This window comes from Ischnura elegans, chromosome 5 (assembly GCF_921293095.1).
Source record: "Ischnura elegans chromosome 5, ioIscEleg1.1, whole genome shotgun sequence".
Taxonomy (NCBI): Eukaryota; Metazoa; Arthropoda; class Insecta; order Odonata; family Coenagrionidae; genus Ischnura; species Ischnura elegans.
In genome coordinates, this window is record NC_060250.1 from 109,113,412 (window position 1) to 109,129,890 (window position 16,479).

General features: G+C 38.8%; 1 protein-coding gene across 1 annotated transcript; it reads left to right on the plus strand.

Moving 5' to 3' along the window:
• Window positions 1-206: 206 nt before the first annotated feature.
• Window positions 207-15,484, plus strand: LOC124159869 (putative gustatory receptor 28b). The gene is made up of 5 exons (XM_046535764.1): window positions 207-1,108; window positions 6,216-6,479; window positions 14,247-14,315; window positions 14,779-14,868; window positions 15,344-15,484. The coding sequence occupies exons 1-5, from the start codon at window positions 389-391 to the stop codon at window positions 15,449-15,451; spliced, it is 1,251 nt and encodes a 416-aa protein (XP_046391720.1). The 5' UTR covers window positions 207-388; the 3' UTR covers window positions 15,452-15,484.
• The last annotated feature ends 995 nt before the right edge of the window (window positions 15,485-16,479 follow it).

Genomic DNA, 16,479 nt, shown 5'->3' on the forward strand with positions numbered 1-16,479 from the left:
AAATATCAACGGCAGATGATGCGACAGGTCAACCGAGGCAGTAGCAATTATCGTAATACTACAAATGCTTCTACCAGGAATCGCTAACCTTTCATGACAAAAGGAAAACAACGCCTAGTTTCCAGTTAGCGTGACACCTCATGCCACTTCAATTCCACCTCCCTCGTCCCACTGACCAAGCAAATAATACGGAGCGCCGTCTGAGCCACTTTCAAGCTGAGAGATCCTCGATTATACTCGCAGGATTATCTCGTGGCGGATCGAAGGCTGGAGTCAATTACTCCTTGGCCGCTCGCGACAACCGCGATGACTTTTCACCATACGGACAGCAGCTAAACGCACTTTTATCGATAATATTATTCATATTGTGGTAGCAGAAGACGCAGAAATGGAGCCAGAAGATTCCAAGAAATATTTTCAATCGTACCGCGCCCTGCGATATCTCCTGGCGTTCGGAAGGTTAATCGGCCTGGGAACTTTCCCCATGCAGAGACACGGCTCCATGGAGGAGGTTCCGAAGTTAGTGGTGGCTTACAGCATCACCGTATGCTTGGTTTGCGTCGTGATGCTCTTCATCTTGCTGGTGCTGATGTTCGAGAGCGGTAGGACGATCGCGAAGAGAGAAGAGGAGAAGATATTCAACGTTTACATACTGCTGACGGGCTGGAGCGCATGTGCCGTGACCGCCATCGAGTGCCAGGTGAACTTCTTCTTCAGGCGACGGAGGATTCATGATCTGATCGTGAAAATGGCAGAAATACCGACCGCCAAGGACAGCGAGAAGATGGCCCGCTCCTCGCGGACGAGCATAATGATAAACTGCTCCTTCATCGCCATCCTCGTCAGTTTCATTGCCTTCGCCAGCTACACACAGCAAATTCCACTGGATTTGACGGTGGCCGTGTCTTCGGAAGCGTACCTGACTGTGGCGGCCATCTCGCGGCTCACCATGGTCGCCATTCTGCACGTCATACGGAGTCAGTTCAGGAACATCAACGAGCAGATAATGACGATCGGAGAGGATACATTGTGGGCAAGAGCGGTCGAAAACAAGGAAATCATCCGGAATGGAAGCTCACTTAGCATGAGCGAAGCCGCGGTATGCAAGGTGAGCGAGTAAATTTCATTGGCATTTCAAGTTATCTGCTAATTAAGTTACGTTAACCTGGTTAAAGAACTCCAATTTAACTAAACTGCTACTTCAATCATGACTTGTATATCTTCCTTTGATTGGCCTCAAGACCTCTGGCCTACTTCATTCTATTCAGTAATCCTTTTTTCTCTAGTCCTTCCTCGATAACAATTCTTTTAAACTTTAAAAATTCTTTTAAACGTTACTTCATAAATGATCGGACTTGCATAGACACTGCGCTTCACGAAATGATTGACTAAATTTACGACACTTACGATCTACAGTAACTAATCCGATGGATGCTTTTACACAGCTCTCAACAAAGTCTCCTATTAATCTCTCCACTTAAACTCTCCTGAAATAATTTCCATGGGAAATATTTCCCCGTGAGTCATGAATAGAACTCCGGACCTTTGTCTTTCCGATACTATAGAAATCAAAGTACCTGGATAGCTTCGATATCTACGCAGCGCCCTGCGCAGTGAAATATTTCTGTAATTCCATGCTTGAGGAACTTAGACTGAGATATGGTATAATGTTTACGATAAAATAATTAGCCAAATACACCAATAATGTATTAAATTTGGTTAATGAATATTATATGACCTGTTATATATGTTATTTCTGGATGAAAGCTTCTCGGGTTTCCAACCGGATCAGGGTCTCCATGGTGTGGGCCGACGTTTCGTTGGGAGACTTTCCCAACATCCTCAGGGCTGATGATGCCGATGTCGCGGTGTTTCGATATTTATACCCTCCTCCTTCACCTAGGTGGTCTCTGATTGGTCCGGTATTTTTCCTCCTTCCTCGTCCTATTTAATGCCATGTTATTTCTGTTAACTAAACCATGGGCAACTGAAGTAATTCTTCATTCAGACGTATTTTGAAGTAAATACGTCAGAGAAATGATGAAGATCATCAAACATCCTCGAATGAGCTGAAATTTAAGAAATGAAAATTGTCCATATTGCACTGAAAGAAAACAATGCTACTGGAAATGTTTCCATCATTCGAAACATTTTACATCAGTTACGCATTCTTCGTTATTTCAATTTTTCGTCTCGAAAGGGATGTCAAAAACTGAGGAAATACGATTGCCACAATATAGGAATTTATGGATAAAATTTGAAAAATATACATTAGATTTAATTTTTACAAGTAATTTACTAATGAACAGTGAGCATAAAATCCTTGAATAAAACAATTTAAAGCGCATTGTAAAACTTTATTCTGCCCATGCTTGTGAAGCGATTCATGATGCAGTAATTCGTATATTACGAGTAAAACCCATTATTTGTACGTCCTTTGGGAAAGTCTAATAAAGAGGCTTAATTGAAATAAAAGCCGTTGAAGACAATCGCATCGCGACATTAACTTGAACAGTCCCCTAATTTGAATTACAAAGCGGACCAGAGAATTATTAAGATCAAAGCATGTAACCATTTCCTTTATTAATTTCAGTGAGTATAACAATTTTTACGGGAAAAAGGGCAATAAATTTCATGATTTGGAGGCGGATATCATTATAGGAGGAATAGTTGATGTTTCAGTTTTTTCTAATTTCCTCTTTCATTAATCCATGCATCAAAAACAAATAAGCTGAATGCTATGAACGGAAATTGCCGTTCAATACCCCGATGATGCCAAAAAAAATGCCTTGCGAGGCGCGACCTTCTTTTATGCCCTAGATCGTGAAAAAAAAGTTTGAATTTGCATAAAATGCGAAGTAATCCTCATAAAATTCCATTTAATAGTTCATTAGAGGACCCCACCTAACCAACGCAGTTTATGTTTGGTTAAAGGGTTTTAATTTGGAGTGTTTCTGGGAAAATGAACAAAGAAACAGCATTAATTCCATAATTTAGTGTTCACTCGGCCCAATATCCAGCAAAATTTACCGGTATAGGGCCGATAAATATCAATGACTTCTGAAACACCTTAATTCAGAAAAAATTTGACGAGAGAACGTTGACTCGCAAAAATTAAATGAGTCAGGCATCCAACGCTTAGAGCGTTGGATATCTCCGGTCACGTGTTAGCCTTCAGCATAGCCTTCGGCGACGCAGGCGCATTTTTTTATTTTTCTTCAGACATTACTTCACGTCAAAACATTCCTAAAATGAATTTCCCCAAGAAGCACATTTTTAAACACTATTTTCGCTGCATTTTATGACAAAAAGAGCGTTAAAATTAGCGCCTGCCATTGCAAATCCTTGCAAAATGTCTAAAAATTATTTATATTAAGAAAAAGTATGATAGTAATAGATGTCATAGTAGCAGATAGAGTCAAGTTTTTCAAGCAAACTGCAAAACGCCGCTCCTCAGAACTTTGTAACTATCGCAAATGTTAATTAATTCGTTAATTTCTTCAGCCGATTCAGTCGTGATGTAGTGAAAGTTCGAAATACTAAAATAAAATGTATACTTTCCCACAGTTATTTTAATAATCATGGAAAAGGGCATCTACCTTTTATTTAAAATTTTCGTTAACTTTTAACAATGAAAATTTATAATTTATCAGAAAAAAGGTATAATATCACACGGAATCGGATCGTGATTTTGAGCTATATTATTTAATGGGTATTTGCTATAGTATTTAAAATAAATGGACGTCCATCGAGTCGAAAAAGGACTGTTTGATAAAATAATTACTATGCATTACAGGCGGAAAGGGACTCCGGCCGCGGTCGTGGCATGGCAAAGGGTAAACTATAATGCAAGCAATTCCCATCATGGAAAGCAAATTTAAGCAGGCACCTACAGTATGCATGATATAAGAAGTCATATAGCTCTTATTAGTCAGTAATAAATCAAATTGGGATGCGATATGTACTGTGTTCTTTCTTAGGTACAAGTATTGAAGTTTTTACACTAGGGCCGAGATTTTTGAAACGTTGAGAGGCTGTTTTCCGAGACTACGCATATGTCGTGTATGAAGTGATCGTAAATGTTATTTCCGCTCAACTGAGGCGTACTTACGCGATTCCGTAGCACTATAAGAAGAAGATTCGAACTCCGCTGTACGAGTTCCAGCTGAGGTGGCGGCGATCTGGACGGACGCAAATCAGCTTTCTGAGTTACAACGGGGGATGGCTTCAGGGAGAAATAAAACCTCCCTCTTGATGAAGCTCCATTAAAATCAACGGCAAGTCTCGTATAAGGGCGCCCAATCGTGTATTTACATACCTAAAGGGAAATTTCCATTTCGATACCTAAAGGGAAACAAATACTGGCAGTCACTCAGTGAGGTAGAGGCGGAGAACCAGACCTTGACGACAGAGAACACATTGGGCGTTACAAGAAAGGGGTACCAGACGGAATGCTCTCATGAAACTTAACGTTAAGACCTTACCGCCTTACATGATCCTCAACTTAGTGAAAATAGCGTGCAGTCCGGTCAAGAATTCTATTGTGATTACTCCTTCCTGCGGAGAAGCTACTCTGCAAGTCTTGCTGGACCACACAATAGACAGGAGGTACAGTCTACTGTATCTGCTGAAAAAATCCGTCATTTGCTGCTGTATCTGCAAACGGGCATTGGCAATGAGGAGTTTTTGAATGATTCGAGTATTATCATAAAACCGCTGGTTTCACTGCAGCTTTGCTCTTTGCATAGAGAAAGGCTGAAGTATGGCAAAATACGTGTTCATATTCTCCGCAGTTCTGTCGCCCTATCAAATTAGAGTTTACAAAGGAAACAACTGAGTCTATCCACGCTTAGATAGGAGATATTATGCCAAAGAAGCTGAACCTAGTTGCTTTTGAAGCAGTGATCAACGGGAATAAGTTAAGTGTGACTTATAATCTCGCGTCGATAATGATCGCTGCCAAAGTATGTAATGCCATTACCAACACATCATCAACGCAAAAATGTAATCTCTTTAAGGCTGCATTGTCAGGCTTTAATGCTGTTACAGCAGCTATGATTACAGGATTGAATGAGGGCCTCCTCCGACGATTTTACAGTATACTGCAAGTGCTTCTCCTGTGGGCACGGAATAGAGCCAGACATATTTGAGAAATAAGATTTGCAGACTGCTAGACTGTTTGCAAAGTTATATCCGTGGTATTACATGCCGTTCAGCGCAGCGTACAGAAAAAACTGCTGCACGGGAAACAAATTTCCTAGATTGAAAATAAAATAGTCAAGCAATTCCGTCGGGCATTGCTCAAAACTGGGAACAATTCACGATTTTTATTAGGCAATCGGTATCTTCGGACCCAATAATATCTAGTCAGCGACCACTCCTGAAAAAACTTGTACCATTGACCAGCGATGTCTTGAACTTACTCATAATGCCATTTCAGATTTTATTCAATGACCGTGAACGTGAATGGACGACTCATCCCCGTGTTCGCAGCGAGTCGTCTAGCGAAGAAGAATTCATATTTATTTGTTACATGAATTTACTCTATATTGTTTTATTTTTATCATTCTCATCTACTATAAATATACAACTCTTTAAATTATATTACCTTTTCGCTTGAATACTGCGACCGCATCTCCGCTGGCAGACGTATGCTTGCCGGCGCGCCCTTTTCCCTCCCTTGTTCTTGAGTGCACGGCGAGACAAATTAGTATGTACTGTATTGCTCTCCACTCGCAATACACCAAATTTTATTGTATCTCATTTGTTGACAGTAAGCAAAATTTATTTAATTGCAGTGAAAAATGCTACCTACTCACACACTTCAGAGTAAATCTAATTTTTTTCTATGAAAAATGAAAGTTTTTCACTTAGGTTCTCGGTAAAATAATGTTCTAAATTTTACATAGGATACGTTTGCAACGATCAGAAATATTGAAGTGAAAATTTAGATTTGATTCGTTCAGATTTTTGTCCTGAAAATTTATTTAATGGTAAAAATTAAAAAAAAACAGAAAAAAATATATAAAAACCAGAAATATTAATACCTTGATGTCAGATTTGATTCCATGGATCTCTAAAACATATACATGCATATTTTTGAGTTGATCATGACATTTTTGGACCTTTGTCTCTATAAAGTGGGGTTGGCCCCACTTTAACATTAATAACTATGGTAATATCCTAAGATGAGTTATTTGTTTGACTATTTCTAGGTGAGGCAGCTGGCGTCCGATCACTTCCAACTCACTGAATACTGTTCCCAATGGGCATCTCTTTTCGGCTTCAACTGTGTGATGATCTCAGTGAACACATTCTTCTCCGTGGTGTGCTTTGGGTACACAACGGTCGGGAAACCCCTCAACCTGGTGCACATGAACAATTTGGAAATTGAAATCTTGTGTGCATTCGGTTGGACTATAATCACCGTCATGGGCTTCGTGTCGGTTGTCAACAGTTGCAGCGACGTAGCAGCTGAGGTGAGCTCACTGCGAAAATTACACAGGCCAACAAAAAAATTTTTTTGAAAATTTTTTTTTTATTTTAATAGCTTATCTTTATAGATTTTTACCTGCCGAATCCAAACCTGGCCTTAGTTTTTTTTTGTATCACCCATAGTTTTCAAGCAATATATATTTAATCTAATACCCCTATACGGTATATAGGGAAATCAATGAAACACTGTGTTACATCATAAAATTGTTTGTATTTACTACAGCGTGATAATACAGGGTTCACTTATCAACAGGAATTGGTCTACATTTTCTTTCCCTTTTTTCCTTGAAGCTTCTTGTGTAGCTTTATCTGCGAGGAATCCCTTGCTGAACTTCTCGGTGAGGTACCAACAGTAATCCCCCATTTTCTTCGTTCATTAGACCTACTTTTTCAATTTTATTATAACTATAAAAAAGCTGTTAAATTCTAAAACTATTACTTGATTTCATAAATTTAACTGTAAAATGTGAATAAATGGTGGGTGATTCAACTTTAAAACCATCATATTTGGATTCAGCCACTTTAAAAACATAAGAATAAGGTATTTTCAGTAAAAAGGTTTTTTCATTGTTGGCCTGTGATATGGTGCTTTGCTTTTCATTCGTTCTTATTTGGGTAACTAGACATTCTTCAATGATCTAATTTACAACCTTTGCACAAACGTGAATGCAGCCAATTAAAGTAAGACTTACTTACCTATTTATTATTATGTACCTTCGAATTTTGAATTTCAACTTTTTCATGTATATTACGGGTAGTGCAAAAGATATTCTTAAAAAATATTCAAATTGCTTCAAATTTAGAGGTCGCTCAAGAGTCAAAAATCCAATAACAATTAAATTCTTGCAATCAACATAAGAACACCAATTATGCGGGTAAATATTTAAATTAAGCACCAATATTTTCTCCGTTTTTACGTACAAACAACCATTATTTCACCACAGAATATTTCAGTACAGGATTCTGTCGTGAACCCCGCTTGAAACGCAATGCCAGGAGCTCTTCCTGTGCCCCTATTTGCCCTACATTTTCAAGGAAAACATGTTGGAGGAATTTTCTGTGGGCAACACCAGTAGAACGTCAATTATTCGCAAAAACCCTCAGCCCAAACAGCTCTAATACATTTATGTGAATATATTATTAAGTCATTGCCATATAAGTTTTTAATCAAAGTAAATACTCTACTAAATAGTTAGCTACATTTAACTAATGGGTCATTCCACCTCAATTCAAAAACGTTTGTCTCTTAAAATCTCAGATTTCGTTGAAATTTTCTATATGATCTTTATCGGTCTCAAGCTTAATACCTTGGGACCGTTTTGCGAAAGCAATTTGTGCGTTTAATTGGCTTTAAAGTTTGCCGCATTTTTCCAGAAAAACATATGGATTGAATTATATAATTCCCTCCATTTCACCACCAAATTGTCGTATAGCCGTGATTTATGGCTTATTTAAAAGCAGAGGCTTTGCGTGGGAATTAAAGTGTGTCAAAAATTGAATAATTCCCCTTTCTTATCTTTATTATATGCAAGTGTTTTTAAACTCTTAATTAACTTTCTTCAAATAATCCACCTCAGAATTGGTCCAAACATTTATTTCATAATCTAGACACATCTCCGTATTATTATGAAAATAAAATGAAATGGAAACTACTAAATGGATTTTTTTAAAATATTTTAGCATGTACACTAGGGCGGATCGGAAAAATCGATTTTTTTCAAATCCATCTGGCCCAATGAAAAAAAGTTGTGGGACCGATCAAAAATAAGACCTGAAAAATTTGAAACCTCTACGTGAACCCCTGACCCTCGCTCAAATGCAATTTAGGGGGGGGAAACGTCAAAATTCGAAAAATATTATATTTTATGGTCATTCCCTACAGATTTTGCCGAGATACTGTACTCTTAGGGAAAAATTTCGTGCATTTTGACGTATCTGGCACCGTTTAGCCACAAAATGCCTAATTTGAGTCCGCGAAGAAAATATTCCAACGCCCACGCAGCGTCGCGGATACAAGAGCCGCAGGCCGATCCCTTCCCCTCCCCGCTCGGATCTCTCCCTCCCACGCCTCGAATACAGCAAAATTTATCCCGCGTATGCTTCTAGGAGGTCGTTTGTCTTTTATAATATAAATCGGAAAATGGTAGAAGGTAATAAAGGAAGCGCAGTGGGACGACTTGTCCCTTATTAGGCGCCTCGTCGGCGTTAAACAAATCGATGTTACCAACTTTTAGAGAAGTGATGAAATATTTTTAGATCCGAGAACGCAGGAAGGGAGACTACGGTTTATGGAAAGTCCTCTTGAGTGGCTATGAAGGTGTGCGAACTATGGTGACGCTTCCCTTCCATTATGTGTGTGACTAAATGGATTTAGCGGTATCACAGGAAGTACTAAAACTTACGGAAAATACGAATAGGCCAAAATTAGGGTTTTTGTTTAAGTACAAAACTCAAGCACTTTTGAGGGAACATTTGAAATCATGCGATACTTTTGCGTGTAAGTGCAAGAAGGAGCATGAGGTTCCCCCTAATGAATAAGTATATTGAGATACCAGCGGACGAAACTAAACATGATGGCTGCTGGATTGAATCCTAAAGAAACTCGACAACTGAGGAAAAAAAGGGAATCGTCGGAGAGCATTGAGTCGACATCGTCAATTATTTATAGTGAAATTAACTTCCGGCCTCTGTAGTGACAACGGTGGAATATAAGCATACCACACAGGATACACCTTCGCTATCGTTTACTACGATTCACAAATGGATGAATACACCACGCTGCCCTAATCAAGTCCTGATCGAATTAAACCCATAAATAACAACAGCAACGCTAGACATTGGTTACCCCAGGGTGATTTACTTACTATTCGTATAATGTTTAAGATTTTTATGTCTTGATCAGTTAAATATTTTCATTCTCCCTTCAGTTTTTTCTGATGGTAGATAATACCCAAAGTCTCACCAAATCCACGTATCAAAGTATTTTTCCATATATATGGAGGTTAGAATGGGGTTGTTGTAAATTCGTGGGCGGTTTAAGCAGGCACATTTAAATTTTTCCGCAGAAAAACGGAATCCAGTCTCCCGGCTTTTACATTTCAATTATTGAGGTGCAGTTGAGTATGCCCCCATGGAATTAACTACATAAGAGATCTACAGAATATTGATAGAAAGAGTGACCCAACCACAGGCGCCTAGATGCATTCCTCGACGGCGTTTCTTGAGATGGGGAATAGGGTGACGGTTAGACGTTGAGCCCTGTGGTACGCCATTTTCCTGCTATTACGTTCCACGTATGTGGTTCCCGATTTTGACAATGAAAAAAAGTCGTTTAAAAAGTTATAAACAAATTGGTAGGTTTCCTCTTTAACATTAGCCGTGCAATTTTTCTAAAATTCTCCACCGTCAATATAATATACGTAGAAAACAAACATTGGGTACATTGATAGTACATGATTGAAGCTGAGGGCCATATTATTATGGTCTGGAGCAGTCATCACATCCATATAGGTGACTATAATCGTACGGTATGCATTTACAATGGAGTAGTCGGAATGCCGCGCGGGAGAAATATGTACATGATCAAATATTTTCTAAATATTACTTTAGAGGTTGCCACTAAATTTAATTTTTGAATTAGTCTGGCAAATGTTAGGTTATGAAATGAAAGTTAGGGCCACTTCTGAGATGTTTTTTATAAAAGTTAGTACATAATTTTAAAAATTTAATATAAAAATCATAGGAATTGGGAAAATATTCAATTTTTGAAACGCATTATTTCCTGAGCAAAAAATTAGCTTTTAAGCAAGACATAAATCATGGCAAAAGGGTGAGGAACTTTATGATTAAAGGCACTTATTGGCAAAAAAGAGCCTTCAATCATAAAATTTTTGTTATCACAATTAAATCAAGCTATCATAAAATGTTATGCGGAACAATTGAAATGCGCATAAAACGCAATTTTTTCGCAAAAAAAGTCTAAAGGTACTTAGTTTAAGATAGATATGACCCATGCAGAATATTTCATCGAAATCTTGGACCCTAAGGGACAGAGGCTGGTAGAATTGAGTTGGAATGATCCTTATGTATTGTAACAAATTATGTCATAGGTTCGAATCGAAAACCAAAGAAAATTAAAAACCAAGCCGAACCATACAGCTCATGCGATTAGAAATTAGTCCTCGGAGAATATCTTTCCAATGTCCATGCCCATATTGTTTTCGGTTTGAAAATACGTGTTGTCCTAGGGAAAAACGATGCAATACATGGTCCACGCAAAGATATCCTTTTATTAATTCAAATTCTTTGTTAAAATACCCAACTTCTCTGAATATCTCAACAGCTTGGGAGGCAATATCTTTGAATCATAAGACTCGGGACAATATTCGAATTTATAATGGGAGATATACTTCGTAATTATCACATTGGGAAAACGAGTGGATAATAAATATTGGTTTGATATTTGCTAAAACCGTTCAAATAAAAATGATTTTATTGTTTTATTTATAACATTCTGATTACATTATACCTGATCACTCGTTTATTCAGAAAAGAAACGACATGATATGCCTTAATTAAGACATTTTTGGTATCATCCTACAAACTACAATACTAAGTGACCGAAAAGGGGAGATAATTTGTGCTATTTGCGGCACCAATTGTTTCAGTGCATTCGATGAGAATGAAAGACATTAACTCGCACCGAGAAAAGTAAGACTTCACAAGCGGGTGTGTCCCAACCGCTAAAATGGGCGTGTGGAGCTAGAAAAGAGTGAAGATATATGTAGCAAGAACTAATTGAGGGAGTAAGTAGCATTGAGCTGTTTGCTAACTCACCATGAGCCTTGAGTTTTCACTGAAAATAAACAGTAAATACGAGAGGTGACAAATAACGTCCCAGGTGGGTTGAGGATAGAACAACAGAATGGAAATGAAGGCTCGAGGAGGATCGCGAAGTACACTGACCTCGCACGATATACGATTGACATGTCAACAAAAAAGAGCAAATTAACAAGTCATTATGACGGCCATTTCGGAAAACTGTATATTCCCTTTCTTTACCACGAAACTCAAACTTTACTTTCGGCTCCGTGCGTGACCGTCAACAGGTGCCCTATTTCAATTCAGGGGTCTCATCTGATGAAAATGATGGAGCGCATTGGGTAAACCACTCTTGAAAATTAAGGTCGGAAAATACAAAAGATCACCGGGAATCGGTTCGAGGGAAAATTCAATTACCACTCACCCTCACGCGAAGCCGGTGATGAGCGTTAAACTTCCCGAGGGAAAGTCAGTTCTCCCTAAATCCCTAGATCAATAGTGTATCAAACAAGCTACTCAGCAAGCACTAGGATGAAGTCGAACGGTCGGAGAGGAAAACTAGATGCCCATAGGGTCATGAGACCAATCCTGGTGCTCGGGAGAGTGATAGGCTTAGGCGCCCTACCAGTGGAGAGAGATGCTTCCATCGAAGACGTTCCCAGGATGGCGATGGTTTATAGTGCAACAGTCTGCATCGCCAGCGTGGTCATGTTCATCGGGTCGATCGCCACTTTGCTCAGTTCCGGAAAGAAAGTATTCATCCAAGACAAAGAAAAAGTATTCAATATCTACATACTGTTCATAGGTTGGACAATCCACGCCTCGACGTCCATTGAATGCCAGCTAAACTTCCTCTTCCGCAGAAGAAAAATACACAAGCTGATTAAAAGGATCGCAAAACTGCCCATGGCAAAAGACAGCGGGTGCATTTCACGCTCAACCAGAGCATGGCTGACCTTGAATTTCCTGTACATAGGCGCCCTGTCGTGCTTCATCATTTACGGAAGCTACAAGAAACAGATTCCGCTAGATTTGACCTTAACTTTTCCGCTCGTGTTGTATTTGATGGAAGTCATGATGAGCCGCATGACCATGGTCACTATTCTGCAAGTCCTGCGAAGTCAGTTCAAGTACGTCAACGTCCAGGTTCTGAACCTCAGCGAAGACGATTCTTGGGCCACAATTGTCTCCAAGGGCTTCCAGTGGAAGAGAAAAAAAGCTATTGCTTTTATAGATGGAATGATGGGTGCTACAGAGACCGCCCACAACAAGGTGAGAAACTTCATGGAATAAGAAGTATTGCTAATAAATGCAGTTCATTAAACAAAATCGATTCAATACGCCGTGGTGCTTAACTACCTATGATTTTCTAACTTTTCATCCCTTAGCTTTGGGTTATGATCATTTGACGTACTGACAGCCATTCCCGATCTCGACCACTTACAGGTCAAGCGGCTGGCGTCTGACCACCATCAGCTCACGGAATATTGTGCCCAGTGGTGTTCGCTCTTCGGTCTTAACTGCGTCATGATCACTTTGAACACTTTTTACACATTAGTGTGTTTCGTGTACAAGATGTTTGGTCAAGCTTTCAACTTACTGCGCACTAAAGACATGGAAACTGAGACGTGGTGCGCGTTTTGCTGGACTATCGCCGCTTCTGTGGCATTTATGTCCGTAGTCAAGGGATGTAGCTCTGCATCTTTTGAGGTGAGCCCTTAGCCTAACATCATCCCCATTTTGAAACCTCAATGCCTTTTCCGTGATGATTCATACTAGAATACGTACCTATATTCGCTACAGTATGTGAGCATGTTAACATTAAAAAGATTACGCTTAAAATAACTATTGATGGTACATGATGCACAATTTCTTAATGCGAAGTAAATACTTGGAGCCGTAAACATTTTTACAAAAAGTTTCCTTTACCTGGACAAAAAAAATGGATAGCACAATTAGGGCTTCGCAGGTCTCCACTTATTATTGCTGATATTATACCGATGATGTGACGGGTGATGTAGTCTACTATGGTGTACGGCATTCATTTTTCCTATCTCTCGAAGCTTCCCCATTCCCGCATGTCAAATTATGCACTCAATCCATGAAACCTGTGCTCTTCATCACCTTTCCTCACTCACATCCTTCTTGAGAACACGGGTTTCAGTATCTTCTTCCCGTTCACACTCACTCCATATACTATTCTATTTCCCTACTCAGGCAAGATTTTTCTCTCCTGAGCAGCCATTTTAAGCACACTCTTTTACCTATCCGTTCATCTTACGTACTCCATTCTCCTCCATACCCGCACCTCGAACCCTTATTGTATTCTCCATCCTCAGTGTTTCCGAACGCTATAGTACCACATTCAATGTAAGAGTCTTCGCTAGCCAGTCCTTTGTGCTTTTAAACAAAGACATTCTTTCCAACTCTTTCTGTCCGTTGAGGCCTCCTTTGTTAACGCTATTCTCATTCTCCTATCTTATACTCATTCTTTATCATCAACTTATTAGGTGTCTTTTACAGCTTTACGATATGCTCTGGGTCTCTTATTTAAATATTATTAAACTTTAATTCCATTTGATTTCTTATCCCCTATGTTTTGATTATGTTATTCAGATAGCCCCATTGCCGTGCTATGGTGTGTAACAGGTTAATGGTACTGGTAAACTGTCATACATTAATAAAAGCATGGTCATCCATTATATCATTCTCTAGATATTTATTTGCTAGGTAGATAATCATCGTGATTGCAATTGCTGTTACGCAATCCTCAAACTTTTAACCTGGTATTTGCATTATTATAAAGAATTTTTGGCTCTCATGAGTGCTTATTTATGGAATTTCTTGGCTCTAGGATGCTCTAGGATGAAAATTTGACACCTCCTGACTACTTGGTATTTTTAATAAAGCATATTTTTCTTTACTCTTAGGCTAACCAGACTGGCAGAGTAATATCTACGGCGCTGCTTAATATCAATGACGAACAACTCCAAGTTAAGGTAAAGAAGTATTGTCAACATATATTGGCTGAAGTCTCCGAAACCGCATTTCATTGGAGAATACACTTAGATATTCGTAATAGATAAATGATAAATGCTACACCAAGTAAATTATTTTTTCAGTTAATTTCATGTTGTATTTCCATTTCCGGTATAATTATTCATGCTAATTTATGCGCAGGTCCATATGCCGCGCTTCAGTGCACTGCAACCAATGCAATTTTAGTATGAGTCATTTCTAATGACAGTTTTTTCGTGGAAAAAAATAAAATATTTTCAATTGAATTATTATGCGCATTTGTTTACGCACTATAAAATTTAATCTCTTCAATACGTCACATTGTCATAAAAGATGGATCGTGAGACCTGATTTTATAGCTTAAGTCGTATCATCTTTATGCGTTACCACTATTTGTCAATAATAATCAGCATGCAAGTAATTTTTTATAATTTTTACTTGCAGCTGAAAGATTTCTCAGTTCAGCTACTTCATTCCAAGGTGAACTTCACGGCGTGCGATTTGTTCAGCATTGAAAAAAGCTTATTCACTTCGGTAAGTATTCATTTTATAATTAAAGCACTCATAAAAGAATTCCCTTTCCATAGCTTTTTATGGGCCAACAAAATTTGGTCAGTGGTTCCATAGTTATTAAAGTTTTAGATCATCCAATTTGCCCAAACAATTATTTTTACAGATTATAACTGCATACAAAAATGGTAAATATAAGTTTCAAATAATAACCCCTAATTGCCAATCATAGCCTTATTTTTCATTTGATAACTCTCTCCATGAAAAACAAACTTTTCTGTTTGGAGTTATCGGGTACCTTTTTCCATTTTCTGGCCAAAAATCTTCAAAACACGACGCATTCGGTTAACTAAATTATAATCTATGTCCAGGGCCATCGATTGAGGAAATTGAAATTAATTCCTCTGAGAAGCTCAGCTTTTGCCATGGACTGTGAAAAAAATTTCCCAAATCGAAGTAATGGTCAATCTTAATTTTAATTCTGGCCTTTCTCTTTCAGATGGGCGCAACTATTGTCACTTATTTCGTCATTATAATCCAGTTCCAGATGGCAGATGTACCTGATGCACCGACTGATTCTGTCGGAAATGAAACTTTCGTCAGTTAATTACTCATATTGTAAAGTAACATTAAAACTGTATATTTGTTTTTCTTTTTAAGATAAAATGGAATTAAATTGATCGAATAGATTTAGGTCTCCAAAAGGTATCATTTAAAAGTACTCAATTATTCATATTGACTTGCCACACTTTAAAAGATAGTCCAACATTTGACGTTATTGTGACATATTTTTAAGCGTGTAAAAATAATTTAGAATGCAGTGAAAACAAGTCGCGCCAAGGCGTCCTGCGATAAGATGGCCTTGCCGCGAAACGGTTGCTCCACTACGTTCCAGGCCCGGATCCACTCTTAAATCCCAGCCGATACTTGTATGGTATGGTATTAGGAGGAGGCGACCGACAGCAGAGGTCACTTGTGGCGCTTGAAATGTCCTCCACACAACATTCTAGTGGGGATCGGACAGTCTCTGAAATTTCCCTGCCACAGCCGGGATTTGAACCCGTGGCTACAGGGTGGAAAGCCAGCACTCTAGTCACCACACTATTGCGATCCCTCGTTATTCGAAGTACTTCCACTTTAACTATATATCATATTGAAGTGAGGTAATTTCCGAAAAATCTCTGTCTAGGTGTATCGCTAGTATAGGAACCCGAGCTCTCAGGGTAGAAATACAAAACTCCAAGCGTTAGTACATCGAGCATAAAAGACTAGTGACTGGTCAAAGCCTATGAATACCTTTGTATGCTCACTTTATGTTCGCAGGTGTGCTTTCGTGAGAGCTAGGACACTCTAGGAGAACTTCGCTGATGGGGGATGGGTAGTACCGGTAGTAACGAGGGAGAGAACAGGAGTGAACTCAACGTTACCAAATTTCGCGCTACTTTGTCACAGAAAACCCTTGAGTCATGGGTGGCAACAGGTATTTTGGAGCCGGCACCGAGACAAGATACGTGTAAGGGCGTACCCAGGATCATAATTAGGGGGGGGGCAAGCAAGTTATGACATTTTAGCATGAAAAAGGTGAATGAAACCAATATTTTTTATTATAACAGCGCTTTATTAGTTTATGATATT